Raw genomic sequence first — 27,406 nt, 5'->3', positions numbered from 1 at the left:
CTGCCGGCACGAAGCAAAATCTATGGTCTCTGGGTGGTCAAGGAATTCATTGGATAATGGTCTTGAACCATTGTGCATAGTAGGCCCCCTTGGAGTCTGAGATAGGCCTTCGAGGAGACGAGACGACGAACTCTGACTACCATTCAAGATGTGTATGGCATAGCATCCATTTCTAGTATTTCACCATAATAACAGGAATAATAGGGCTAAGGATAAACGCCATGATTATGTACAACTTCACCATTCACTCCGCCAGGCGTCGACGAACTTCTTGATCAATCCACTCCCAATGATTTCAACACCACCATTTAAGGCTTGACTCGCAGCCTCAGATTTTTGCATCTCGAGTACAAGTCCCGCGCGACCTATGTTGTCGTTATCGTACTTCTCTGTAAAGAAATCCAGCAGCTTCACAGCGGGGTTTTTCTTCGGATCCTGCTCGCCGTCACGTAGTCGTTGGACCCATTCGCGCCTTGGGAGAACCTCAAAGTCCAGCCCTGCTATCTTCAGAGCCGGTAATAGATCTTCAGTCCACCTGAATGTCCTTGGGTTTTGCACATGATAAACTGTTTGAGGATCGTAGGCGAATCCTTTTACTGCGACGGAGCCGGCGCCACAGATCTCGTTCAGTTCAGCCAAGTCTAGAACTGCATCTGCGACGATATCAACCGGCAACCATGAGGGGGTTTCATCGAGTGCTGGTAGCGCCTTTAGCGTACGTGCTGTTTGCAGCATGAGAGGAATCGCTTCGGTTGTGTTCCATTTGCCGTGCACAGTATCGCCGACTATTTGTCCAACTCTGAGAACTTTGGCGACCATGCCAGTCTTCTCCGCGGCCGCTTGAACGATTCGCTCCGCCACGAGTTTGGACCTTGCATAGCCCATGTTCTGAGCGTGTGCCAACTCGGGGATTGGAGCTTCGGCGATTGTGGCAGGCAGTGGAGTTCCAGCGGCAACGGAGATAGAGGAGCAAAAATAAAACTGTGCTGGCGATGTTTGTTCACTCGAGAGACATAGATTGATCAGGTTGTGCACGCCTTTGATGTGTTGAGCTTCGAAACTCTTGACGCCAAGCGTGAAGTTTACAGCCCACGCAGAATGAATGACTTTGGTTAGGGATGTACGAAGCTCGCTGATGATCGAGGGAGGTAGTCCAAGGTCCTCAGAGCCTAGCTGACCTGGTAATGCCACAATTTTGGAGACATTGATCATCGGTAATGATCTTGAGGCCAGGTTTGATAGGACTCGGTCCAGCGCATTGCTGGGATCGATCGCTCGTACGAGACAATAAACCTTCCTTACACTTTCCTTCTGCATCAAACGAGACAGGATATGTGCCCCCAAAGAGCCGGTGGTTCCAGTCAAGAGCTTAAAAAACATCAGTGAGTTTTGGAATGACCGAGCAGAGCCCATATCGACTTACAATGACCTCCTCTGTGGTTTCTCGTGCCTGGAAAGTTGAATATCTGTCAATCAACTCGGACATAACAGCCAACTCATCCTCCTCATTCTGCTGTTCGCCTGTCCGAAGGGAATGTAGGTGAGCTGCAAGCTTCTTGATGTTCGGATAGTCGAAAACCACATTATGCCCCAATTGCGCGGACCCAATGTCAATATTTTTCTTAATGAGACCTCTTGCTTTGATCGCTTGAAGGCTATCGACACCTGCCTCATAGAAGTCCGAAGTCAGGTCCAGTTCCAGATAACCAAGCTCTGTTCGGAAGAGGTTGAGAAGGTGGTCCTCAAGTTCTGCAAGACTCAATGCCAGCACTTGCTCGGGTTTGGATGTGCCATTTTCGAGGTTCTGGTATGCAGCCTCAATGAGGTCGCTAAATTCCAGGTAGGTTCGATTGCGGATCATGGTCCCTTTATCGGTAGCAGGGTATGAGCATCCAACATCGAGAATAATCACCATCTCGCGGGAAATCTGACTGAATGCTTCTGCATTCTGGTTGGCTGACTCGATATCCGGCCAGATGAGATTAAGTATATCATCTTTGCTCAGCCCTTCACACTCAGGGCTTGGAACCACAAACAAACCAGGTAACGGCTTCCCCACGCCGAAGACAAGGTTGTCCTTCACGAACTTGCTTTGCCGAATGCGGTGTTCAATGGGAACAGGGAGAACCTTTTCGCCGTTCACCAAAGTCACTCGATCATCGATGCGGCCTAGATATTTCCAGGCATTCGGGATTGTTGGATGCTTCAAGAACGTGTCACGGGTCCTGAAGGAGTTTGGCGGATCATCGCAGTTTGAGCTGACTTTAGCTGGTAGCCCGTCCAGGGCTATGCACTCGTAGGAGCCATCCTCTAGCTCTTCCATCTTCAAGTAGGGTTGGGCGCCCTTCAAAGGCCGAACGTAGTTCCACAGTTTGTCGCCGACAGGACGGTCTGAAGTCATCATTTGACCGAGCTCGGTTCTATCTCATATGTTAGTTCTATTTTACCAAGTAAGAAAAGCAGGGAACACGGACGCTCCATAATGGCTAATCAGTCTGACTCCGTGATCTACCAGATAATCCCCAAGATCGTCTGGGCAGCTGCTGCCCCCAAAAAGAACCTGCTGGCATTTCGCGAGTGCTTCCACTCCGCCGTCAACCTCGCTCAAGAGCTTCAAGACATAGGGCACGCCATGAAAGCTCTCCGGCTCAAACACGTCCATTACCTCAAGGATATTCTTGCCAGTGATGGGCAAGTTGGCGTTGTAGATAGCAATCGGCTTCGCTTTGAACAAACACCGGAAGAACGTACACAATCCGTGATTGTGATAAAGTGGAAGCGTTAACAATGCGCGGTACGAGTTGCTCGTACTGTAATTGGCAATACAAGCCGCATGTGTCTGGAAAATGGGCTTTGGGAGCCCAGTAGAGCCAGAGGAGTGGATAATGAAAGCCCATTTCCGACCCAACTCGGGCCGCGCAGTCTGCTGCAGATCTGACGACTCAGTGCACTCTGAGTAGATTGAAAACTCTGGGATAGAGAAGACGTTGATCTCTGGCACTGCGTCTTGAATTTGCGCCACTGCTTTTTCCATCGCAGATGAATAGATAACATGGCTGCACCTTGTTTTGGCGAGCAGATTCGTATACGCCTCGGTGCTGAGCCGAGTTGAGAGCAGCAAGATGGCGTATCCCAGGCGGGAGAGCGCAAATAAAGAAACAACGTAGTCCAGGTTAGAGGGGCCAATTATTGCCACTACTCGGTTCTCGACAGGATCCGAGAACTGCACGACTGTCAGTGAGTGTTTGGAAACAGGTAGCCAGATTATAGTCACTTTCGGAAGCCCGGCGTCTCTTAGAGCTCTAGCAGCTCCATTGGAGAATTTGTCCAGATCCTTTGCCGTGTAAAAAGCATAATCGCGTACTCCATGGGGGCTTTGTGGGTAGCCAACCAAGGGAGCGTCAGGCGGATATGGGATGCGATGCAACAGAATATCGTTTATGGTGTGCAAGGGTGCATCCGAGTCCGCCGGGGGTGTTGGAGGAAGAGTCGTAACATTCTTTAATGTGTCCTTTTCGTCAATCAAGACGTCATCGTCGAGCTGAGTTGCTACAAGCATTGTTCAAGTGGAAGATCGAGGTGATTGCCGCGAGGAAGATTTCTGCATCTAGATTGCGAGTAAGGGCCCGACAAGAATATAGTAGTATGACTAGCGCACGGTGGAAGCACATTTCTTTTCAAATGAGGAGCCCATTCATTATTCCCCACGGCCTGCCTTGAGCGTTGTTAGGGCTGTGCTCGGAAAAGTATTGCGGGGTTCGGATAAGAGAACAGCAACATCCGATTCGGCCATTTCCTAGATTTCGCCATTCGCCAAGTAGTCATTATTGAGTAACATAGGACTAGAGCTTTCCCGCACTCTTTCGGATAGTAATGAGCATGAAGGAAGCCGGCTGGGCGCGGGTTTGAGCCAGCTCGGTATGCGCGGTGGATTCTCCTAAATCTGCTCAGATCGGGGCCAAAAAACCGCGCGTGGTCATCAGTCCTTATCCGTAAACACCTAAGAACTCGCCAAGGTGAAGGTAATCTCCCACGGTGGATCAACATAGATTTTTAAAGCGCGGCTAACCATCCAGGGCTCGGGTATTCGGCAATCTATACGGTGCACTGTTGTAATAGAGCCACGCCTGGCTAAGGAATTGAGTCCGTACTAAAGGAAGGCCTGTCGGTGCGAGGCATCAATTCTCAAAGCCCTGGAGGTTGTCAGACGAAAATAGATAACCCAATTCGCCTAGGCCGGTCAAAGCCAATGAATCGAGGTCCCCCCAGCTGGTAAGATTGGGGATGTAGGTTGTAGGACTGCTATCTTGCATCAAATCTCCTATCCACACTTGCGGCTCGGTTTGCACCTGTGATAGACCCAGGGATGTATGGTCTGCAGACACATCACCTGCGCTAGCTGGAATGCCAATAAATGCAGACTGAGGAAAGGCCGATGCGTTGTAGCTGGTCTGCTCCCTGGGGCCGTCGAGCCTTTGTGGCCCCGTCTCTACATTGACATTATTTGTTATTCGGTGGCTATTGGATAGCTTTTGTTGCATGCACTTATGTGCCTCCGTTCGAAGCTCTTCGAGTACCATGGCGTAACGCTGAGCGAAAGATGATTGTGATCCGCATGCTGCTAGGTATTGTTGAGCTTGTTCGCCTGCTTGAAGTCGGGCTGAGATTTCCCCAACACTAAATGCCTGTGAAGAGAATTGGATAAAGTGCACATATATCACGACAATTGCGGAAAACGCATAGTAATGTGTAAACTTTGAGGAACGTTAGATGGCTCACACTTGTGGAGGATTACCTTACTTACCCAGAATGTTTTGTACATTCTACCGCTCTCGCACAAGTCCCGCAAAATTCCAGTAATCTTCATGGCGGCACTCAGGCAGTGCTCGATGTTATGGTTAACCGACTCTTGAAGCTGATTAATACCGTCGGAGACGGAGGACGCCCAGTTTTTCGAGTCCTTGAGGATGAACGGGCGGTAAAGTAGGATCTGAGCGTGGTAGAAAGCGAGATTCAACACGGTGTACTGTCGTTGGTAGGTGAGCATCAACATATCGACACTCGGCATATCAACGAAAGCGGACAGCTCACTTCGCCACTTGGCCATATCTGCTCCATGCTTCGCAGCAGCCGTCAAATGCGATTGAAGTGTCGCTCTTCGTATGCCATACAGGTCACGAAGAATGCCGCTAATGATTCTGGATAGTTTAGCATGATACACGGGTGCTAACATGATGCTTTGGGCGCTGGACATGGCCGGAGCGATGCCACTCGGCGTGATCTGAATATCGTTTGCAATCGCAGGAAGTTCTTGGTCAATTTCATCGTCGTGGAAAATGCGCGGGCGGCCCAGGGCAGCACTCAGATAATTGTCCAAGCTATACATGCACCAGAAGACTCGTTTGCGACACTCCTGTTCGACAAAGTCCCCACCTGCTGTAAGCTCGCGCCGCCGTCCACGATGCAAGCCGATGGCTATAGCAAGTCGTGCTGTGGTTCCGAACAAGCTCCAGCAATGATTGATTCGAGAATGTCCCAATAGGTAAAAGCACTGAGCCAATCGTGCCTGCACGCTCGTGAGGCGGACAGGTCCGGTTTCCGCAGCAAGATGATGCTCTGAAGCCGCGAAATAAACAGCACTGTCGGAGAGTACTTATGTTAGCTGAGTGTGAACAAGAAGATATAGCTGGTTGCTGAGTTTGGGGAACGAACCTGTTTACGCAAGAGCCTAAAGAGCTCTCTGACTCTGGTAAGCACTGCTTCGCGTGCGCAAAAATCATGAGAAGCAATGCTCGTATTGCCATCGCGCCAGGCCTGGGTGACTGAGCCTCGCCGGGATCCCGATAGAAGTCATCGAGCCAACCCTCAGCCTGCGGTTGGTGTAGGAAACGGTGCGTTGGAAACGCAAAGTCAAAATATCTTTCAAGGAGCGCTTTCGCGTCATCTTTACTAGGGATTACCAGGAAGGATGGATCGTATTTTGGAAGTGGGGCGTCACCGAAACTGAAAATCGGGCTGGTACGTGGAAACGAAATGTTCTCATGAAGTCTCTTTTGTACTCGTATCAAGAAAGAGACGCCAGACGCTGGGCCAACATAGTGGCCTTCCATATCCGTCTGGTGTGGTTCTGGGGAATTGCCAGACGATGGAAGATTGACATGCTTATCTGTTTGCAAGAGTGCATCGTTTCGGACATTAGGCGGCTCGGGAGGAGTTGAGCTGTCTATCGCTTGACCTGCTGGATGTTCGACATGCTGGCTGGCCGGGCTCGAATCACTCCCATTGGGTATCGGTGGCACTTTTCCTCGAGTGTAACCAGCTGTGTACTCGCACACTAATTCGGAACGCTGGCACAAGGAGCATGGCTGAGTACCTGAGCAGCGTAGCTTCTTCCTAAACCCGAGTTAGCCGCGCGCCTTATTTCTGTCTTTGGTCTGTATTGACTTACTTTTTACAGTTGTCGCAGGCACGGGTGACGCGAACACGGACGCGTTCTTTGACACATCGTCGTTTGTTTGGATGACTTTCATTTGAGTCCATGAGAATGTATTCGCGGCGCAGAACATCATATATAAGGCAATAAATATAGCCTAGTATTTATACCACGTTGTTGCAAAGGTCAACGGTTGGAATTTGGAGAGGAGTTGGTGGACTGCGGGGAGAGACACGGTTTTCTGGGGAAGCGAAGGCACCATCTCCTTAGAGCGCACGTGCCTCTTTCCAGGTGATGGACTTGACAGACCCCTCAGTTTCGGCAGGACATAACAACATAAGTCCTCAGTCAGAATAGCAGGACTCTTGAAAAGTGGGTTCAGGCCTGAGTGTCTTTTGGCTTGATCATATGCTACAAACTCCCAGCGAGCTAATATGCTAATATATATTTCCTCGTTCCAGCCTATAAAACATCATATCTGTCTCACCATTCTCTCCATTCTCCTCCGGGACCTCGAAAGTTTGGACTACGCCATGCAACTGCGTTTACAGAAGCCGCCCTGACCTTGTCTTCATCCACCTCGATACCTAGCCCCGGTCCGTTCATCAGCTCAACCAGCCCATTGCGCACCCTCCATACATTAGGGTTCTTGATATACGTGTCAATGTCCGCAGATCCTGCATTGTAATGGATCCCGAGGCTCATCTCCTGGATAGCAAAGTTGGCGCTCACAGCGTCTACCTGAATATTTGCTGCAAGCGCAATTGGTCCCAGCGGGCAGTGAGGAGCCAGCGCCACATCATAAGCTTCCGCCATAATAGCGATTCTCCGTAACTCCGAGATTCCACCAACGTGACAAATATCTGGTTGGAGGATGCTCACGGAGGCCGACTCGAGAAAAGGCTTAATATCCCAGCGGCTATGTAATCGCTCACCAAGAGCGATTGGAATAGGGACGAGCTTGGACAGTGCTGCGATAGACTCTGGGTGCTCTGACAAAAGAGGCTCCTCAATGAACAAGGGTTCGTGTGGTGTGAGTTTGTGTGCCAACTGTAGTGCCATTGCCTTGTGGACTCTGCCGTGGAAGTCTACCCCTGCGTCAATGCCCAAAGACTTGACTGTCTTCAATCGCTCGACCGAGGTATCTAGGGCGTGGGGGGAATCCAACCAGGCGAGGTCTTCCGTGGCGTTCATTTTTACAGCCTTGAAGCCTTGTGTAATTCTCGCACGACTGTGGGTGTCTGATGAGCTATAGTCCCGTTCAAGAAGAGGTTCAACATACGCTTGAGCTTCGACATCTCCCGGGCGATCTCCACCGATCCACGCATACACTTTCAGTTTGTCCCTGACTTTGCCTCCAAGGAGCTGATATATTGGGAGTCCTAATCGCCTTGCTGATGAACCAGTCAGCGTTCTGCTAAGAATCGATTGTGACAAATTTGTACCTTTCAAATCCCAGAGCGCAATGTCTACACCTGACAAAGCACTCATGAGCACCGGTCCGCCGCGGTAAAATCCCATCCTATACCCGTTTTGCCATACGTGTTCAATATCACTAATAAAGGTTAGGTATCAGCCACCGCAGATGAATTTGCCTAGTGGTCATGGAAATCTCTCACTCCGCATCCATGCCACAGAACCTCTCAGCAAAAGACACCAGGCAGCCCTCAACAGCTTCCGAATGACCTTCTAGCGACGCCTCTCCCCATCCACAATTCCCATTCATATCCGTGACTTTCACAAATAACCATCTTGGGGGGATGCGAAAGTACTCAATTTTTGCGATTGGGGCCATGCTGCTTTGGACTTTGGTGAATGATGAGTCTGAATTGAGGAGTTAAACTTCATGCAAGGATGTAGCTCCTGGGATATAATCAATCGTCTGGTCTCCGTTCCATATTGTCGGCGCTTGTGCGCCTGCCAACCGTGGAGTTCGGAAGACACTAACCACTAAAACTCGCAAATACTAGCCGAGGGAGATCCGTCTCCAACGGTAACAGCATCAGTCTTGCAACCTCGCCCGCGTTGCAGTGGTCTCGGATAAGCCACCGGAAAACCTACCCTTTTCCGAATACCCCTCACGATGATGGCTTAGGCAATGGCGAATGAGCAGCTCCAAAAGATGGAGTAGTCCTGAGTTGACCAAGTATGGATATCTTTCTGGCTCCACGGTATCCACATCGAAGCTCATGGAGCGTGGAAACGAGCATCTTCCAATACTAAGGAGATGGACCTCGGGTTCAAATCCGGGCGTCTCACTATACATAACCTTCAGCATTGAGTAACCTGCAGCAATAGACGAGATCCAATTGATTTTTAGAAGCGAAACGGACAGAACAATGGCACTCGGTCGCAAGTTCAAGCTGAATACTGGTCACGAGATTCCAGCTGTCGGACTGGGAACATGGGTACGCACGCACCTTGCGAAGCCTTACGCAAACGACGCTAACATCTCTGTGTTTTCGGATAGCAATCGAAACCAAACGAGGTCCAAGAAGCAGTTTCCGCAGCGTTGAAACACGGCTACCGTCATATCGACGCTGCCTCTGTATACGGCAATGAACGCGAAGTCGGAGCCGGGATTAAGGCATCAGGTGTACCGCGCGAAGAGTTCTTCGTCAGTCTCCTTCACTACCCAAGCGCCGCAATTCTGACTAGAGAAGCTCACTAGCAAACTCTGGAATACGGATCACGACCCCGAGAATGTCGAGGCTGCCGTGGATCGGACCCTCAGGGACCTCCAGACGGACTACCTTGACCTCTACCTTGTTGGTGTTCCTGTCCCGTACACGTACCCTAAATCTCGAGAGCGATAAATGTTGACCTTGGCGTGCGTTTGCTATAATAGATCCACTGGCCCGTTGCCTTCCGCCATTCAACCACCACGATACAGCCCGTCGACGAAAAGACAGGTTTGATTGACGTTATCGACGTGCCAATCAAGGATACATGGGCTGCTATGGAGGCTTTGGTAGCCAAGGGTAAAGTGCGATCAATCGGGGTCAGCAACTTTACACGGGAGAAAATCGAGGAGCTACTGAAGACGTATGTTACTTGCTTCGACATGAATACGGCACAGGACAGAAGCTGATTCGCTTGGAATAGGGCAAAAATTCCACCAGCCGTGAACCAGATTGAAGCGCATCCTTACCTTCAGCAAAGAGGTCTGCTAGAGTGGTCAAAGGAGAAGGTAATTGATACAAGGGACCTTTGAGCCATGTTCTACTAACATACCATCCAGGGCATTGTAGTGACGGGGTACTCGCCCCTAGGAAACAACATCTACAACATCCCGAGGTACGCGAAGACCTCTAACCCTTGCACAAGAAACCCGCCAAAAGAGACTAACAAACACCTGCAGAGCCGTCGACGACCCCCTCGTGATTGAAACAGCAAAAATCTTGAACAAAACCCCAGCCCAAGTCCTAATCAGCTGGGCCGTTCAGCGTGGAACGGTCGTTCTCCCCAAATCCGTGACCCCAGCGAGGATCCAGAGCAATTTTGAAGGTGTGCACCTCCGCCTGTCCCACTTGATATTTCTCGCCATCGACTTGGTTTATGCTGATTATATGTTTCAGATTTTGTCCTCCCGGAAGACGCATTTCAGGCTATACAGTCGTTAGAGCGACATCAGCGGATGAACTTCCCTGCACGTCTTGGGGTTGATATTTTTGGAGAGGTTGGGGAGGAAAGTGCGGAAAGGAGTGCTCGTGAGTGGGCAGAGCAGCAAAAGAAGTTGCAGAGTCAGAAGTGAGAGGTATTTGGGTGCGCGTTGTTAGGTAGAGGGTGAATAGAAATAGAATAAATTCGAAGCAGAAGCCCGATTTATGTCCAATTGTTACAGTATAGATATGATACCGGAAGGCGTCGGGGTATATTTTGGTGGAAGTGACTAGTTCACCATGTATCAGGGATTAGGAATTATGTTTGATGATGATGATGATGAGGGTGGTGGTGGTGGTGTTGTTGGCCGTGGGTCGACTGTCGCCCGTTGAAGCTATAGAACCTGCAGGGATATTCGTAAGAATGCGCTATAAGAATATACAAAGCACGCGGGCAAAGTCAAGGTCCATTTACTGATGATAGAATTTCTCAATCATCTTCGTGTGGAGCTTGACCAGCTCCGGGATGATCAAGCTCTCAATCTCAGTCCCTTCACTGGTTCCAACATGCCCGTCTCCTTCCTTGGACGTCTCGTCGGTCTCGGATGCCGCAGGCGCCGAGTGTTCGCCCGACCGCTTCGCTGCCTCAGCGAGTCCAACCTGCCCTTCGACACCTGATATGCTCTTGCTCCGCCGCGACTTGGGCACTCGGATCCAGCGTTCGTAGGGCTCTTCAGGTGTAACAAAGACAACTTCCCACTTCCTCGTTGAGAGCAAATTGCCGATGACTAGGTGATGAGAATATCGCTGAAGGGCCGTTTGAGCCTTGTAAACAAGCAGATTCGGATCCGTCTCGAGTTTGAACGACACGATCATGCTTCCTTCCGGTGACCAGCCATCCACGAGCTGCTGAAGGAATTTCGGGACCGGGTCTAGGTTTATGACGAGCTTTTTGCTGGACGTGGGCTGTGTCTGCTCAAACCCCCCAGTGTATATGTCATCAGCGCCCACAGCTTCGTCGTTGTTGCTAAACTCCGCCGGTATCTCTGAAGACTGAATCTTGTGCTCCGCCATCCGATCGCGCGGGATGAAGAAATCGCTAACGGCTGCAGCGAGATAGAATAATGCGTTTGGACCAAGCGGTTTCATGCATTGGGCGAGCATGCGCAGTTCAAAAAGATACTCGGACACTGTGGTGTACGAAATCAGTAGAAGGAGGTTGTTCTGTTTTGCATATTTGTACTTCCGCAGCACATCTCGCATTTCGTCCTGGTATTCGTTCCGCACGACAATGGGACCATGGTCAGAGTTGCTTGAATCGCTTGGGGAGGCTTCATCCATAAAGTCAAGGAAACAATTGGTCGAGTGGCTATAATGTCGAGAGTAAGGCAGCAGACTAAACTGTCTGTGGAGGAATATCACTGCATATCCCTGCTCCAGAAAGTACTCCGCAGATGTGGCACCTCTGGTACCTGCGGAGAAGTTGTCGATGAAGCGGACAGTTTGGTTTTCAAGAGGTACTGTTGTTCCTCCGGAGGTGACAAGCACCAGCCGTCGATCGGCTTCGACATGATAGTCTATGAATGACCGGGCAAGAGATTCATGCTTCGGGAGGACTTTCGGGGGAGGGTAGTTGTTGAAATAGGCGGACTCGCTGTCTGCATGCGACATTTCGTCTGGCGGGGTAATTGAACCCTCTAATACAGGGCTTTGGTCAAAAAAAGGGAAGAAAAACGCGATTTTCGGGGGATTGACTCTAGGCAAGCAATTTAAAGGCCTTGCCTGTGGGCGTCAACTTCTTAAGAATAAATGTCTCAATATTGTTCTGTGATGTACGACGTACTGCTTGTACGCGCCGCTGATGTCAATACTGTCTTTCCATTGACCGGCCGACGATTGCCGAGGGGCAGAGCCTCACCGCCTTCAATATCTTCATCACATGATTAGGATGATACTCGGAGTTTCTACGGAGCTAAAAAAAGCGGAGTTCAAGTATACTGAACTAGCTACGATGTAGCAAGAGGTTGCAATTCCAACGAGACTTTCAGTGCTTCATCTACAATACAGCCAACTAATTCCCTAAGTCAGACCTCCTTCTTGGGTGGAATGATACTCGGCTGAGGCGGGGCGTCAATATGGCCGGCTTTCCGTGTTAGGGGCACGTCAGCAGCCGTGAGTGTCAAGTCATATTTGCCGTGAAAGATGAAGTTCATTGGGAAACCAGGGTTGAACGCCACTGCCGTATCAATTTTATCCATGTCTTCCTTGGATAGCTCAATCCTGAGTGCCTCGATATTCGCTTTCAGGTGCTCGATTTTCCTCTGTCCGATGATGGGGAAGACATAGGGGGACTTGTGGAGTAGATATGCAAGAGCCTGCAGTTGGGTAAGCTTCTATGTCCGGCCAGATAGCAGGGAATATAAGAAGGTAACATACCACAGCCGGAAGGCTCGTGTTCTTGCTCTTCGCTACTTCATCCAAGGTGTCAGATACGCGAATCTCGTCCTCGGTCATCTCATCATCAGATCGTCCTCCACTGGTGAGCTTCCGAGCTTCACCAGATTTCAACTTTCCCTGAGCAAGAGGGCCCCACGGGGTAATAGCCATTCCCTGGTCTCGACACATGGGGACAATTTCACTTTCCATATCACGACGTAAGGGGTTCCACAGTCCTTGGTAGACAGAAAAGGGCCGCAGGCCGTTGGCACGGGCGTAATCATTGGCCTTGACAACAATCCAGGCAGGAGTATCCGATACACCTAGATACAGAACCTTTCCCGCTGCAACCAATGAGTTCAAGCCGTGCATAACCTCTTCGACGCCGGTTGTAAAGTCCCACCAATGCACATAGAGCAAATCAATGTAGTCTGTGCGTAGATGCTTCAAACTATAGTTGACTGACACTTTCAGCGATTTCACCGAGTTACCGACAAAATTGGACTGGATCCTTTCAGTCTCAAGGTGAGGGTCGCGGAATCCAGTCGTATACTTGGTGGCGATCCTTTTAGCCCCAACCGGTTAGTATCATGTTTCCAGAAGGCCGAGTACAGAAACATACACCATCTGATCGCGGTTTCCGCGGCTTTCCATCCATTCCCCAATCCATCTCTCAGAATCTCCCTCCTGGTAATTGTTGGCTCTGCGCGAAATTGTTAGACAGGAGAATATAGTGTCATAGATAAGCACAAATGTAGCATACGTGTCGATGAAATTACCCCCCAAGTCATAAAAGGAGTCCATTAGCGCGAATGCTTCCTCTTTCTTACATTTCCCCATGAAATGCTCCCTGTATAAGTGTGAGTAGAGTGTATATATTCAACTTTTGAGCGTGATCTTACCATCCTTCCCCAAAGTTCATTCCTCCCAAGCACAGAGGAGAGACCTTGACACCCGCAGTTGGAGCGAGAACTCGGTGGAACCCCAACGGAGTCTTGGGCTTAGGCGCAAAGGTCCAGAAAGACATTTTTGAGGGCAGTGATGAGTGTAAACAGAAGAACTGTAGAAAGCTTAGCTTCTCAGATGTGCTAGTTTTGCTTGTTGATAGCGATGGTAACGGCCATAGACGAGATTCGGTCCGCTTTTATACATCCCGGTGAGCTTGATGTCTTTGCGTAGATGGAATGGAGATGTAAAAGGAAAAGCTCAAGATACATCTAAGACTAAGTCCGAAGCATCGATCTTTGTTCGACTTAGAAGATTGTCAGCAGTGTGCATTAGACTGTCATCAATACGAGCTCGCTAAGGAGCTAGGTAAGGGTGGTCCGGAGTCGCCAAGTCACCAGCCAGTTTTGTGAGGGTCAATTGGTCGACGAAAACGCGGAACGTTTGGTGTTGCCAATTTAATGTATAGACCTGGTAAGCATGATACTAGGCCAAGTTCTGCAGGCTTGCGGCGGTGTCAGCTCCGCGCTGTGGATGTCTGGTTAACTCGACCAGAAAAAGTGAAATGCTGACACCTTCTGAGCCTTTGGTCGAGCAGCAAAGGATTGGTTACAAGTGTCATCCATTTCGCTGATTACAAGTAGTAATAATGGGTCGGGCTTTAGGATGTTGCCCCGAACGACCGTCGCGCGACGTTTATGGTAGATAGCGACTGCGAAGGGCTTGGCTAATTGTGCTCATACGACTCGCCATACCACCATGTTGCATGTTGTTCAATAGCGCATCTTGCAGCATGGACTCTGTGACGCTTGTATCTGAATTAGGACAGACGTGTCAGTGTCAGCTCAAGGGCGAAGTCGAAAGCTACAAAGTTTCAAGAGGGCCACATACCATCTAGGTCACTAAAGCTGCTGCCCATGCTGGGGGTCCCATCACTAATATCTCTACCCGAAGTAGTCGATCGTCGAGGGCTCATATGAGCTAATTCAGCAGTTCGTCTAGGACTAGGATGGTTCATTTGCCTGCGAAGTTGAGTATTTGAATGGCTGACTGGTACACCAGAGCTGACAGAGCTGCCAGATGATTCTGTGGTCATCGACTTTCTTAAACCTTGAGCTGGCTCTGTCACCTGCCGCTGGGGGGCAGCGATTCCTTCCTGTTCCATCCTTAGAGTAGCACTGAGATCGTGACCGGAAGCGCCCCGGGACGCGGACACTAGACCCCGCGAGAGAGGCAGGAAAGCAGGAGACTCGTCATCGTCGTCATTGTCATCCTCCCGCAAGCCGGGTCTATGTGTTGAGAATCGTCCGAATCGTTTGAACCCAAAACCCTTTCGACGGGATGAAGCATCAATTTCGGGATCGGAATTCGATTCGGATGAGCTTGATATAAAATCTTCCTCTTCAAGAGTGGGTGATTTGGAAAGGGTGGCCGTAGCAGGAGCTTGTTCGCGCCTGCTTGTCGAAGGCCGGCGGTCGTGATGGCTCTCCCATCTAGGCTCCTTCGTCTCCAGGGTTGGGGTTACAGGTTGCGAAGGCACACGAGGACCTTTGATCTGCTGGACGGTAGTGCCAGAGCTAGTACGTCTAGGCATCGGGGCTTTTTTTTTTTCTTAGCGCCCTTCCAACATCCAGTTGTTGACCTTGATGGCACGAAAATTCTGTGATGCTTACCTCGTAGTGGCGGAGTGTCTTTCGACTGAGATACGAGCCGAACGGGAGCTCGTATTCCTACAAGAGGCGTTAATAAGGTAAAGGGCGAGTCTGGAATTGCAATCTTACCGCTGCCTTGACCGGCTCTAGTGGGCTGTCCAAGCGCTGTGCTGGCATAGATAGAACCGGGCACCGGAGACGCAGTACTTGAATGAGTTGTGCCTACTCTAAGCATCTGCGCGCGGACTTGCGATAATTGCCGATGGTATAGCCATGCTGCCTGCTGAAGTAAAAACTGAAGAGTCACATCAAAGCTCTCCGCGCTGAAGGGTGTCAATATTTTGCTAGGACAAGAGGATGATGTACCATACAGTGCTTTCCCTGCAGCTTATTAGTCATCTGAAATTGCCCAGTGCAAAAGGTCATTGGCCTGGCTTACAGTCTATGTCATTTCCCTTTGACGGTCGCGACAGAATATCCCACAGGGCTTGGTCTTTGGCAGCATTCCATTCAACCTGGTAAAGTCAATGATCGATCACATACTATTACGCGAAATCTGAGCACTCACAGGCGGGGGATCCACAAAATCGCCTCTGGGAAAAGGTAGGCGGATCAGAACCGTGAATTTAGTGTTCCCGACCTGGGTTGGAGAAGGCATAACGCAGGTCCGGTCGCTGCATGCGTCCCGGGGAATAGAATCGACTGTATGAGCAGTCCACAGATTTGTGGGTCCCAGATATCGATGAAAGTGTCAGAAAATGGGGGCTGGGGTGAAAATAAAGACACTTGGATGGAGGAAGCTTGATGGAAAGCGATGGTCAGGAGGATGGGCGGCTTGGTTGGTTCACGCTGATCGTGGAAGGATCATTGTCGGACGCGTTGCAATAGACAGTTTCTTTATAGAACTTGGCGGCGTGATTTATATCCACGACCTGGTGTAGTCAGCCGCCCAGGCACATGATCCAAAGCCAACGAGCCTTCAGGAGATCAGGACAGTTTACAAAATAATCCTTGAATGATTTGCTCTACTTCATATGACACTGTTACTCGCTTGTTGTCCAAGACTTATGTCAGTGATCGTTTCTAGATTGAAAGAGTATTGATTGTTTCCTGTATGTAATGCAAATGCAGCGACTCCAAATGTCAACAAACAAGCTCGGTACAAGAGCTCGGTACTTTTATTCTGTATCATACCATTGTTTGACTCCAAGTGTATATTATTTCTTGATATTTGAACCTCGGTTGTGGGTGCATTTGTTCCTGTGAGGCGTTCGAGAAAGATGAACCAGCTGGGACGCCTAAATACGAGGTAGCTGATAACTACTACTAAAGCCACCGAGGACCCAGCTGGGACGCCTAAATACCTGGTACCTGATAACTACTAAAGCCCCCCGAGGGACCCAGCTGGGTATCTGGGTCTCCTCTTGTTCTCCTCTATCCTTACACACCTTTTGGCCATATAGTTGGCAAACAACAACAAATATGTTCTTCCTAACATATATCTATTGCAAAGTGCTGGTATTTGTGCTTAGAACTATCGCGCGACGTCTATCGCCCATTGCCGCAAAGCCTGATGAGGTCTACCAGATCCAGTCCCGGGACTCTGGAAGAAATATCAAAGCGCATGTCTACAGATCCCAAACAGCCTCCAATCCGGCTCCGGTTCTCATCAATTTCCACGGAAGCGGCTTTGTGCTCCCTGCCCATGGTGCGGACGACGAGTTCTGCAGATTGGTGAGCGAGAGGACCGAGTACACAGTCTTGGATGTCCAGTACCGACTCGCACCGGAACATCCTTTTCCTGCAGCGCTCAACGATGTCGAGGACACGGTGAACTGGGTTTTACAACAGCCCCAGAAATTCGACCGCAGTCGGATTGCTCTTTCAGGCTTCAGCGCAGGGGGCAATCTTGCTCTTGCAGCTTCATCAACCCTTTTCCCTCGAGAGACATTCTATGCTGTCCTCACCTTTTACCCACCTGTGGATCTTTATACGCAACCCAGTTCGAAGACCGCACCGGATCCTAATGGCAAACCTCTTCCGGCTCCGCTTGCCCGGCTCTTCGATAAGTGCTATATTCCGTCATCGCATAACACGAAAGATCCCCGAATATCGCCATACTATGCGCCGCCCGAGCGTTTCCCTAATCGCGTGTTGATAATAACGGCAGCGGGAGACGGTTTGGCGCCGGAAGCCGAAAGACTAGCGGTGAAAATAGGGCAGGATTCGGGTCGAGAAGTGGTCTCCCAACGGATGGATGGTTGCAATCATGCTTGGAATATTTCCCCAAAGACTCCTGTTGAGCGCGAAGCACGAGACAGAGCATACAACATGGTTGTTACTATGTTGAATAATGGGAAATGATTGCCCCGATATCAGGTCCTATCGAGATTCGAGTCAATTTTTCTTCGGTCGAGATCTGTGCCGGATTTGCTTGAATCGCGGTGAACCAAGGCTTTTTGCTGTGATGCGCGTTCTCGAGCCTCGGAGGATCCGTCAAGCGGGAAGCATTATAGACTCGGAGTTCAAAGATCACGGGATCTTATCACTGCTCCTCGGGGTTTGCTAGTAGAAGCAGAACAAACTTCAAATCTCAATACGCATGTGCTTTCTCGGTTGAAAAAGGAGAAGCGAGGTCAAATACTGTAATGTAGCTCGCGGCGGTGAGTTGCTCGAGGCGGACAAGCATTGCTCGAGATCAGCAGCAGGTGTGCCTCTCGAATTTCTGAAGCGTTCTCAGCCCATTGTAACTTGTCCCTGAGCCAGATCCATGGTGATGCAGTGGCTGAAAGCCTGAAACCATGGCTCTCGCCGATGTCCCGCAGGGCGGCAGGGGACAGGATAACTCTGCCCTATTGTTTCGGCAGCCAACGGTTCCTTGGGACCTCGAGTCGATAATTCCTCTCTTGCCCCGAGGATCAGAACGCACACAATTTTCTTCCTCCTTGCCGCAGGTCCAGTGCTGTAAGTGATCCGTCAGTGCGTCAGTGAAGGCGCTCGGTCGGTCGCAGCGTAATCATGATTTGGTCAGGCGGGTCCTGATCGCAAACAGTACCCAACAATCAAGCACTAATGTGAAGAAGAATTAATGTCTGCTAAACTGCGTTAAATTAAGAGAGCGGGCCTCCAGACCCGAATCAGGTTGTCCCTCAAAGCTCCATTCACCACGGCTGAGCTCCCCTCTCGTGTTATCCCTCCCACCTCGTCCCTCATCTTCACCCTCGAGTTCTCTCTCCCCCACGCAAGTCGAATGCTGCTCTGGAACGGTTTTCTCTCGTCCACTGTGCTTCTAGTACTGTGGACGAGTCGATGAGTGTTGCGCATCCCGTGTTTCCCTAGCACTCCCTTCGGCCTCAACATCCGCCTCGGTTTGTCGCATTATAGGGGGGTTGTCCTCTCGCCTGCCGCCTCATGTCCGTGTCCGATAAATCTGTTGACGATAAATGCGCTCCATGTGTGCCTGGTAACGAAAAGGCCTGCAATTGTGTTATGGCATCGACGAAGCTTGCCGGTATTGATGATGATCAGTACCGCCGACATGTCCTTTTACTTTCGTCCGGGGAGCAGGAGAGCGCGCGGGAACAGCAGTTGGTGGAAGATGCGAAACAACTAGGGCTCAAAGTTCCAGATGTTGAGATTGTGGCGTCGCTTGCTGCTTCAATCGCCTCTGGAATGGTCGATCTTTCCTCTCCGATCCTCTCCTCCAGTTCCTCGACAGACCGCAATTCGGTATGCGACGCCTCGCCAATCCAAGAATCCGCACCTCTCGATCAGCTGGGCTCGTCCCTCTCCGAATATACCCTCTCATCAAATCCCGCCAAGGGTGGAAGCACTCGATCCATTGCCTCGCTATCGACGCGCCCGACCTCGTATAGCTCGAGTGAGGGCAAACTAGCACAAGGAACCGACGCAATTACAATCAGACCTTTTGGACACCGAGGTTCGCTTTTGAGCGTGATAAACGGCGGCGAGAAGAAGGAGAAGGAAAGACGGCGCTCAAGTATCAAGTCCGCGATTGGAAAAATTCACTTTCGAAAGAAAAGGACCCCCTCTACGGTACTTCTTCCTCCCGCCGCGCAAATCACTTTTACCAAGGGCGAAAGTGGTGTTGAGAAACTCTACGTGGAATCAAAACCAAGCAACTCACGCCGATCGCTTGCCCCGGATGATGAGGAAGAAGTCCTGAAACTCGAGGTCCCCGTGTTCGACAACGAGGCTCTGCTGCGGAGTCTTGCGAATCCCGAGTTGAAACAACTGCGCGAAGCACACACAATGGAAAGAAATCGACATGTATCCTTTCAAAATAATCTGGTCGGTGAGCTGCGGCGCATTCAACAAACAAAGGTGGAGGAGACATTGGCGCATAACCGTCATATTGAGGATGAGAAGCGTGAGAAGGTATTACTCCCAAGCGACTTGTACTTCTTTCATGTTCTTAACCTCTATCTAGAATATCGCAGATGCCTCTCGCATGGAAGAACGGCAATTGGTGGTAGAGATGGAGCAAGTACGGGAATTCGAAAGGGCCAAAACAAACTCCCGAACACGAATAAAATACATGGAAGGATATTTGAGCAGCTCAAGCCCTCCAAGCTCGCGATCTCCATCCATTTCAGGGTCCGACTTGACGACCGGTCGCAGTTTCACGCAACAGCAAAAGGCACAGCTGGCACAGGAATATCACGATTACGATGCCATGGATCAACTTCATGAAGCCAAGATCAAAGTGCTCCGAGACCGGCAGGAGATTCGTCTGCAAGAGGCCGTTGCTCGGATGAACTGGGAACTCGAAGCCCTAATTGATAAACATACCGTGGAATGGTCTGAACTCCAGAAAGCCCATCAACAGGAAGAAGCGACTCTCGTGCAATCACTCGACGCTAAAAAGACCAGACTCCGTTACCGATGGGTCCTTGAGGAAGCTATACTCCGCAAGAAACTCGAAGATCAACACGAGAAGCCATACGGTCCCCTCCCTCCGCTCTCATTCTCAGACACGCAATCCGAAACGCGCGACTCTGCAATATGCGTCGTGGACACCGACCAGGATTCAGAAACACTCCGTCAGAAATCATGACCTTTGCTCTAACTTATGAATTGACGCCTACTTGATACCCTTTTTCATATATCGCACTCTCAGATGCAGCATTTACATCAGCGGATCATCTCAGTCATTTCTCATAATGTCTCAGTTTCTTGGCCTTTTGGCCTGTGATTGGTTTTTCTATCTTGTGATTTCTTCTTCTTCGATTCCTTGTACGCGACCTTTTGCTGTCATCCTGGTGGCTTTTGTCTTACACCTTTTTTTCCGTGGATAGCTATCGCGGTGGATTATGCCGGCCGATGCTTTGTTTAATAGATACACTCAACTCTTAAAACGTTGTTGGTGCTATCAGCTCAGCAGATTACAAAATATGATCCTGACTTGGACTCAATCATCTCAGTTTCCTGACGGTAGGCTATTCCGAATCTAACGAGGATGGGCTGCTATCACTGCCTGCCAATGCTCCCATCTTCAATCGACTCAACACACTGAGTACTTTCTTATCACCCCCTGTAAGCGCGGCCTCTAGCGCCTTGTCTCTGCCCTTATCACCAATAACGACTGCACGTTCAACCAAGCCCGAATTTGAGATCTTGAATCTCCCAACCCGCCCATCCTCCCACTCTACTCGTATATACGAAGCCTCCAGCGCCGTCGGTGAAAGCGTAACAATTCCAAACTCGTTCCGCTTCAGACGAACCCCAACGCCCGAATCGAGATCGGTATCAATAGGGATACCCCGTTCCCATGGCCCATCCTCCTCTTCATCTGGATATGCATCCACACCCCGCCGAATCACGCCTATCTGATCGCGAAGATAATGTACTGCATCTAGACGCATGTGCCACGCGACTAGTTGGCGTCGTACTTCGCGGATGAATCCGCGGAGATCCTGTTTTCGCGCGCTTCCCTGTTTCCCTTTCATCAGTGGCTGCGCCTCCTCGGTACCATCGCCATCGCCGGCGCTGGCTTTAGAGAGTGTTCCGGGTAAGAATACACGCTCCAATCGGTCGACTGGTATGAATGCCGGTATTGTGTGTCGATGAACCTTCACCCGCACACTGCCATAATTGTGCCCGTCCGTCCGGAGTTTCTGTAGGAGAAGGTAGTAAGGTTTCGTGAAGCGGCCGTTTCGAACGCAAATGTCGATGCGCGCACCGAGTAAATTTTTTGAGCGATCGGTTTCGTTGTCAAGAGTCGGTGACGGATCTTTGAATGGAAATGTGGTGGTGGAGAAGGCGATGCGGTGATGATTTGAATGCGCGTGGGACCCGGCAGCGCGGACGACGGGGGAGATGTCTTCATTCAAATTCGAGAGATTGAGCTCGGGCGCTTGATTTGGCCTGCTAAGTCGTTTCTGGAGCGCGGCGGAGGAGAGAATGCTTGATGAGAGGAAGCGGCGGCGTCGTTGCAGTTTGCGAACTGTGGGTTGACGGTTAGTGTTGCTGAAAGTGACGAGCATAGGAATGACACTGACTTTCGCGGCGAATGGAGGAGATCTCGGCGTCCAGGTCCTCTTCTGCCTGGGTTGCGGGGTCGTTCAGGTTCATGGTGATGTTTGTCTGGTTGGAGGCGGATCTTTGTTTAGAGGACCGCTGAATGCGTCCGATTGTTTTGGTGAGGAACTCACGTGACTATATTCGTTTTGTCTCATATCACCGATCTATTATTACTTTTAGACAAAAAAGCTGGGGTAAATTATGAGCAGGAACATGGCTATCACTTTTTTTCTATCCATGGATTCGAGATCATTAAGAAATCAGACCTTTGAGGGGACGATTTCGGATTGTCTGCATCCGCGTCCTCCGTAGAGCGCGATGCGCGTCTCCGAGTTCCTCAACGGAGAATTTGAACAAATAGCAGAGGAGACAGCTCAACTCAAGAGCTCAGCTCATTGAGTTGAGTACCTTTGGGCATGACGTGGTTGCTTTCCTGCAGAGCCAACGACAAGTCGAAAAAGACGTGCAGATCGAAGGGTCCAGCCAGTGGCCTCCTCGGCTCCTTTCATTGCGGACCCTGAGATGAGGCCAGCTTGCCTGAAACCTGGATCCTGAATCAACCGCCACTCCCTCCTCCATTTCCCCTCGCATGTCCAATTCGAGTCAGGATAGTCCGGTCCATCCTCCGTCGTTCCGCCGTCCTTCTGTCTCCTCCTCTGCCTTATCTTCCCTCCATGTCCAGGCCCGCTACAGCTCTCGTCACCCTTACAATCCCCCAGACACCGATGAGGTCCAGCTCGAAACCTTAGCATGCAGCAGAGATAAACAAGAACATCAATCCTCTCTCCACTCGCCAGAACATAGAAAACGACCATCTCTCTCACCTTCAGACTCCGCATCCGACGCGTCTCACTCCGATTCAGACCCCGGCACGCGACTCCTTGGCGACGCACCGTCATCCTCCTCCCACCGTGGCCGTAGCTCCCAGATGAAGCGCAAGAACCACACGCTCTCCAAACGTCGCTCGAAGCCGACACTCAGCGTTGCGACTGGCCAAAACGGCTACGCTCCCGAAGAGATGAACTCTGGCATTGAGATGCGCAAGCGGGACACCTCCGCCGAGTCCACTGCCTCCGCGCGAGCAGATCGCTTCATGTCTAGGACAAGCTTCTCCCTTGACCAGGATCCACCGGTGACCCCTCAAACGCCTGGATTGGCAACGACGAGCTTTGCCGACCTGCCGTCAAGCGATAAGAGAAATTTTCTGCTACTTTGTCTGCTATACTTTTTGCAGGGTGTTCCTATGGGACTGGCTACGGGATCGGTCCCCTTCCTGCTTAAACCTTATCTTTCCTACGGACAAATTGGTGTCTTTTCGCTCGCATCATACCCGTATTCGCTCAAACTACTTTGGAGTCCTATTGTGGATGCGGTATGGAGCCGCCGATTTGGCCGGCGAAAGAGTTGGATCACTCCTATACAGGTCATTGCTGGACTGGCAATGATCTACCTGGGCAAACATATTGAAGAGATGATGATAGAAGCTGGTGCCAATGGCGGGGCTGGTGTCTGGAAATTCACATACTGGTGGTTTTTGCTGGTGTTTTTCTGCGCTACCCAGGATATTGCTGTGGACGGGTGGGCTATCACCCTCATGTCTCCGCCGAACATCTCGTATGCATCGACTGCGCAGACTGTCGGACTGACGGCTGGTCACTTTCTGTCGTATACGGTCTTTTTGGCTTTCAACTCCAAGGATTTTGCGAATCGCTGGTTCCGCACCACGCCTGCAGAAACTGGCCTTCTTTCTCTAGGGACATACCTTACAATCTGGGGCTGGGCTTATCTGGTCGTGACCACCTGCTTGGCTTTCATGAAGAAGGAAGATCAGGTGTCAGAAAAGGACAGCATCTCAGCTGTATACCGCAGCATGTGGAGCGTGTTAAAACTCAAAAACGTTCAGACGATCATCATCGTGCATCTGATTGCGAAAATCGGGTTCCAGGCCAATGACGGAGTGACCAGTCTCAAACTACTCGACAAAGGCTTCGGCCAGGATAACATGGCGCTGGTGGTTCTCATCGACTTTCCCTTTGAGATCGGTCTAGGCTACTACGCCGGTAAATGGTCGACCGAGTACACCCCCATGCGATTGTGGTGCTGGGCCTTCGTCGGACGACTTGCCGCCGCCGTCCTAGCTCAGTTCACGGTCATGATCTATCCGTCCGGCTCCGACATCCCGGCCTGGTACCTCTTGACCGTGATACTCGAGCATGTTCTCTCGACGTTTATGAACACGGTCATGTTCGTGGCTGTCTCGGCTTTTCACGCGCGGATCTCTGACCCGGCCATTGGCGGTACTTACATGACCATGCTCGCAACGTAAGTCCCTCATCTACCTAGATTTCTCTCTTTCTTTCTTTCTTGCTCACACTTACTAATTCATCTTCCAGCGTCTCGAACCTCGGCGGCACATTCCCACGCTACTTCATCCTCAAACTGGTCGACATGCTCACCTCCGCCACCTGCATACCACCAACCTCGAAGCCCGCCGCCGAAACGTTAAAGGGTGACCTTGTAACTTCACCCTTTTCATGCGCGCTCGAACACGATAAAGCTCGGTGCTTGGACGGCGGCGGCACCTGCAACGTCACGCGGGACGGGTACTACATGACGAACATCCTGTGTGTGATCATTGGGACCGTGACGTTTGTCATGTTCATCAAGCCTGCTGTGTTGAAGCTTCAAAGTTTGCCGCTGAGGGCTTGGAGGTTGAGTCCGGGGAGGGATTGATTGGTACATTTCATAAAGAGATACATATTTACATCAAGTATTAGCTAGAGGCATATAGACGAGATCTAATCCGTTTATGTATTGCTAGATTTTGCTAGCTTCTGGCGCCCGTTAAGCGTGTATCATTTGTATAGGTTTGAAAGACTCGAACTTTCACTATGCCTGTTCTGGTTTACGCCTCTAGATCTGGGAGGAACAATGAATCTTCCTGCATAGGAGAGGAGACATATTTATTAGGGTTGGGATCTTGTAGTCATAAGAACGGGGTTGGTATCTAACACGCTAAGAAGAACATATATGCAAAAGCTGCCGCGAGGAGTTCTACCATGGCTTAGCAACGAAAATATAGTCGGTATCCACAGTTGTTGAGTCGCGTAGAGTGGTTTTAGGGCATGCTGGTCATGATCGTGGCCAAGGACGTTTACTGATTTGCCCTCATACCAGCCCTATTCCCTGTCATGTCGAAATTCTGCATTGTCGCGTCCCATTGGACCTATAGTTTCATGTCAGACATCTCTAGTCGCGAGATATTAGCGGTTTGTGAATTTACCCAGTCAATGTTGTGAGAAAAGTCCCAGATGTTGTTGTCCATCATGAAATCGTCCGGGACGCACATCATCGATGCCATGGAATTTTCAAAGTTTTGTTGATTGGCAGGTGCAGGGCTATAGAGAGTCGATTCGACTCCAGTTTCTACTACTCGTTAGCTAGGGCAGGAGGTCAACTGCCTGGAGGAACCTACGGGGAGAAGTGAACTGCGTCCCAACGTCCGCACCGTGCTTGTCCTCGGATGACGTGTCGTGGCTGTCAGTGATTGGAGTCGCTGTAGCGGTCGATCCGTCCAGCTTTTCCAGCATAACGGTGATTGCTCTCCAGGCTTGCAAGGCTTCTATTGAATTCTCTTTGTATTTGCTCCAGACCTGCCGCGACGTTTGCAGCGTGGAAAAGAGCTCCTCCTTGGAATAGACATCTCCATCTACTATTTGGCCGCAGCCTTCAGAAATGTAGTGCAGTTCGAGGCACAGGAGCATGGCGGCCAGGACAAAATTGTGAGTAGTAAGTGAGGAAAGATACCATCTACCCGAATACAACACTCCTCCTGGCTGAACTTGAGCATCTATGGTTGCGTGGTGCCGCAATAGTTTGATGGCCGAGTCAATGCAAATCCGTCTAGAGTTGGCATACCGCGGATCCGATCTTCCGTCGTATAGGTAGTTTCGATGAAGTACGCAACGGGCCTTTTGATAGAGAATGTCAAGGTTGTATCGACCAATAATAACCACGGGCAATTCAGTTACTGATTGACCGACACCACGGAATTGTAGATTCGACGGGGCAGCGGCATAGGCTTCGTTTAGCTGCCGATCCAGCTGAACGGTATACTGGTAGGAGCCTGGAAGCGTGGAATTCACATGGTCTGTAATCAGACCGAAAACGTCAGCAATTCGACCCTTTGCGATCAGATACGAGACTGCGGTAAAATCTGTTTCCGGGCGAGCGGGTGGCAGTGTCGTGGATTGTTCATCAAAGTCGTTATCCAATAAATTGCGAGGCAATTGCGTATCGGAAAGGCCTTTGTGGATCATTCGTGGTAGCCCCATTTGGAAGGAAAACAGTGATTCCAACTGGGACATGAGAGCCCAGATGCGCCGCCGCATCTCAGCCTCGAAACATGATATTCCGGGGTAGCGAGAACCATCTCGGTGGAGGCCAACACGCATGGCCAAGCGCATCACAACTCCGAACAGCACCCATAGCTCGTATTGTGAATCTGGGCTGCGAAAGTATTCAGTTTGCCCGTACAAAAGTAAAGCTTCAATAGTGTACTTGGATGGCTTTGTGTATTTGTCCCTAATTAGACAATAAGCCGCTTGTAGTCGAAATTCATCTGCCATTTCCTCGGGATTGGGGATGGGGCTAGCCGGCTCGCCTTCGGCGCGGCAGTTGACGAATATGGCTAGACTCATGATGCTGAAGAGCAGACTGAGCCATGTCAAGCTGGCGTCATGTTGATTATCCCAGAAGCGGTTGTACTGGTAGAGTTAGTAGGCGTTTCCCTCAGGCTGGGGGGACGAACCTCTGCTTGAAATGTAGGGGCATGTAAAACAACTGATAGTGAGCTCATTAGAAAGGTCGTCGTATTTTCAGGGGATTACTTACCAACTCCCGGCTCCATGGAATTGAAGAACCGCGACACTAGTCGGTCGGTTACGTTCTTTGGAGGAATTAATTCCAGGATCTCGTCCTTATCACTTGGCGGGCACATTCCTATCAAAAGTGCTGGGCCGTGGAAATTTTGAGAAGGCTGATTGACGGAATAATCAGCCTCTAGGCACTCCTTCAGGTCTGCAATCTGTATATAGTCAGTAACTAGAAGATGATGATCAACGATAGGTCGAACGTACACTATCTTGAAGAGCCGCCCAGTGAGCCCCAGAGACGTAGCTCATGCCTGCCTCTCCCACGTGAATTTTGCCAAGAGAGCTGGCAATGGCATCGTCGAAGCTACCATGTTGACTCTCGCTCTCAAAGCCTAGTTTAGTAGGTGTGCTTTCGATTTTGCGCTGGACATTGACCAGCTCCTCTAGCTGTCGAATGCGCTGCTGCAGATGCTTGGTTGAGCGAGCGGAGCCATTGCGAGGAGCAGGGGTTGGGTTGACATAGACACATTGCAGGCCACGCTTTATGCAGCTATTACACGGGCGGAGGCGATCACAACGCAACCTGACGAGGATGATTAGCTGTAGGATACGAAAATTTGGTGGTGGTGGATGGAGTATGCATACTTTTTCTGTCGACAAAAGGTACAGGATAGAATGCTTCGAGAAGGAGCCCGGGCCTGGTCCATTGGAGTAAGGGCGAGCTGGAACGCAGTAGCGGGTGAGGATGTCGTAGCCGAGTCCATGACTCCAGTTCGAGATTCCCCCGCCTTAAAAGGAGCGTCCAGAAGAAGTTGAAGATCAGGAAAAAGAGCCAGCTGAAAGACGCCAAGAAAACCACAAGCCCAGGCGTCAGCCGCAATTACGTTGCTAGCTTATGGCTCAGCCACGATGGCTCACTGT

At 50.4% G+C, this 27,406-nt stretch overlaps 12 protein-coding genes across 12 annotated transcripts; 4 read left to right on the top strand and 8 right to left on the bottom strand.

Annotated features, from left to right (window-relative positions):
* Window positions 1-237: 237 nt before the first annotated feature.
* On the bottom strand, window positions 238-3,559 carry BJX68DRAFT_261475 (uncharacterized protein; the record flags this gene model as incomplete). Its single annotated transcript, XM_071044151.1, has 3 exons — window positions 238-1,368; window positions 1,424-2,420; window positions 2,475-3,559. 3 exons carry the CDS (start codon window positions 3,557-3,559, stop codon window positions 238-240), a joined length of 3,213 nt encoding a protein of 1,070 aa, XP_070905231.1.
* Window positions 3,560-4,178: 619 nt separating this feature from the next.
* BJX68DRAFT_252145 (uncharacterized protein) lies at window positions 4,179-8,228 on the bottom strand (the record flags this gene model as incomplete). Its single annotated transcript, XM_071042501.1, has 8 exons — window positions 4,179-4,754; window positions 4,805-5,639; window positions 5,713-6,393; window positions 6,449-6,523; window positions 6,921-7,664; window positions 7,716-7,827; window positions 7,879-7,988; window positions 8,053-8,228. 8 exons carry the CDS (start codon window positions 8,226-8,228, stop codon window positions 4,179-4,181), a joined length of 3,309 nt encoding a protein of 1,102 aa, XP_070905230.1.
* Window positions 8,229-8,772: 544 nt separating this feature from the next.
* Window positions 8,773-10,187, top strand: BJX68DRAFT_261472 (aldo/keto reductase; the record flags this gene model as incomplete). The annotated part of the gene is made up of 8 exons (XM_071044150.1): window positions 8,773-8,841; window positions 8,904-9,050; window positions 9,097-9,201; window positions 9,282-9,478; window positions 9,539-9,623; window positions 9,675-9,730; window positions 9,795-9,940; window positions 10,012-10,187. The coding sequence occupies 8 exons, from the start codon at window positions 8,773-8,775 to the stop codon at window positions 10,185-10,187; spliced, it is 981 nt and encodes a 326-aa protein (XP_070905229.1).
* Window positions 10,188-10,270: 83 nt separating this feature from the next.
* On the bottom strand, window positions 10,271-11,888 carry BJX68DRAFT_88060 (phosphopantothenate--cysteine ligase CAB2). The gene has a single exon (XM_071049922.1). It carries the CDS (start codon window positions 11,704-11,706, stop codon window positions 10,507-10,509), a length of 1,200 nt encoding a protein of 399 aa, XP_070905228.1. The 5' UTR covers window positions 11,707-11,888; the 3' UTR covers window positions 10,271-10,506.
* Window positions 11,889-12,031: 143 nt separating this feature from the next.
* BJX68DRAFT_88001 (NADP-dependent oxidoreductase domain-containing protein) lies at window positions 12,032-13,805 on the bottom strand. Its single transcript, XM_071049920.1, has 5 exons — window positions 13,374-13,805; window positions 13,235-13,321; window positions 13,094-13,174; window positions 12,472-13,036; window positions 12,032-12,410 (listed from the first exon to the last, which is right to left on the bottom strand). The coding sequence occupies exons 1-5, from the start codon at window positions 13,496-13,498 to the stop codon at window positions 12,120-12,122; spliced, it is 1,149 nt and encodes a 382-aa protein (XP_070905227.1). The 5' UTR covers window positions 13,499-13,805; the 3' UTR covers window positions 12,032-12,119.
* Window positions 13,806-15,948, bottom strand: BJX68DRAFT_88012 (multidomain presynaptic cytomatrix related protein). The gene is made up of 7 exons (XM_071049921.1): window positions 15,637-15,948; window positions 15,508-15,583; window positions 15,440-15,449; window positions 15,198-15,391; window positions 15,090-15,146; window positions 14,308-15,015; window positions 13,806-14,231 (listed from the first exon to the last, which is right to left on the bottom strand). The coding sequence occupies exons 1-7, from the start codon at window positions 15,724-15,726 to the stop codon at window positions 14,113-14,115; spliced, it is 1,254 nt and encodes a 417-aa protein (XP_070905226.1). The 5' UTR covers window positions 15,727-15,948; the 3' UTR covers window positions 13,806-14,112.
* Window positions 15,949-16,085: 137 nt separating this feature from the next.
* On the bottom strand, window positions 16,086-16,434 carry BJX68DRAFT_225533 (uncharacterized protein). The gene has a single exon (XM_071038394.1). The coding sequence runs from the start codon at window positions 16,258-16,260 to the stop codon at window positions 16,099-16,101; it is 162 nt and encodes a 53-aa protein (XP_070905225.1). The 5' UTR covers window positions 16,261-16,434; the 3' UTR covers window positions 16,086-16,098.
* BJX68DRAFT_87976 (putative esterase/lipase) lies at window positions 16,406-17,955 on the top strand. Its single transcript, XM_071049919.1, has one exon. The coding sequence runs from the start codon at window positions 16,551-16,553 to the stop codon at window positions 17,430-17,432; it is 882 nt and encodes a 293-aa protein (XP_070905224.1). The 5' UTR covers window positions 16,406-16,550; the 3' UTR covers window positions 17,433-17,955.
* Window positions 17,956-18,557: 602 nt separating this feature from the next.
* Window positions 18,558-20,145, top strand: BJX68DRAFT_261467 (uncharacterized protein; the record flags this gene model as incomplete). The annotated part of the gene is made up of 2 exons (XM_071044149.1): window positions 18,558-19,466; window positions 19,519-20,145. The coding sequence occupies 2 exons, from the start codon at window positions 18,558-18,560 to the stop codon at window positions 20,143-20,145; spliced, it is 1,536 nt and encodes a 511-aa protein (XP_070905223.1).
* Window positions 20,146-20,527: 382 nt separating this feature from the next.
* Window positions 20,528-21,662, bottom strand: BJX68DRAFT_261466 (uncharacterized protein; the record flags this gene model as incomplete). Its single annotated transcript, XM_071044148.1, has 2 exons — window positions 20,528-21,534; window positions 21,590-21,662. 2 exons carry the CDS (start codon window positions 21,660-21,662, stop codon window positions 20,528-20,530), a joined length of 1,080 nt encoding a protein of 359 aa, XP_070905222.1.
* Window positions 21,663-22,539: 877 nt separating this feature from the next.
* BJX68DRAFT_252139 (SD08430p) lies at window positions 22,540-24,344 on the top strand (the record flags this gene model as incomplete). Its single annotated transcript, XM_071042500.1, has 2 exons — window positions 22,540-23,933; window positions 24,005-24,344. The coding sequence occupies 2 exons, from the start codon at window positions 22,540-22,542 to the stop codon at window positions 24,342-24,344; spliced, it is 1,734 nt and encodes a 577-aa protein (XP_070905221.1).
* Window positions 24,345-24,815: 471 nt separating this feature from the next.
* Window positions 24,816-27,353, bottom strand: BJX68DRAFT_225529 (transcription factor domain-containing protein). The gene is made up of 6 exons (XM_071038393.1): window positions 27,131-27,353; window positions 26,750-27,068; window positions 26,505-26,697; window positions 26,422-26,453; window positions 25,087-26,377; window positions 24,816-25,037 (listed from the first exon to the last, which is right to left on the bottom strand). Exons 1-6 carry the CDS (start codon window positions 27,247-27,249, stop codon window positions 24,838-24,840), a joined length of 2,154 nt encoding a protein of 717 aa, XP_070905220.1. The 5' UTR covers window positions 27,250-27,353; the 3' UTR covers window positions 24,816-24,837.
* Window positions 27,354-27,406: the final 53 nt, after the last annotated feature.

Source organism: Aspergillus pseudodeflectus, assembly GCF_044049435.1.
Source record: "Aspergillus pseudodeflectus strain CBS 756.74 chromosome Unknown BJX68scaffold_2, whole genome shotgun sequence".
NCBI lineage: Eukaryota > Fungi > Ascomycota > Eurotiomycetes > Eurotiales > Aspergillaceae > Aspergillus > Aspergillus pseudodeflectus.
The sequence above is the reverse complement of the archived record's forward strand: the minus strand, read 5'-3'. Positions and strand labels throughout refer to the sequence as shown.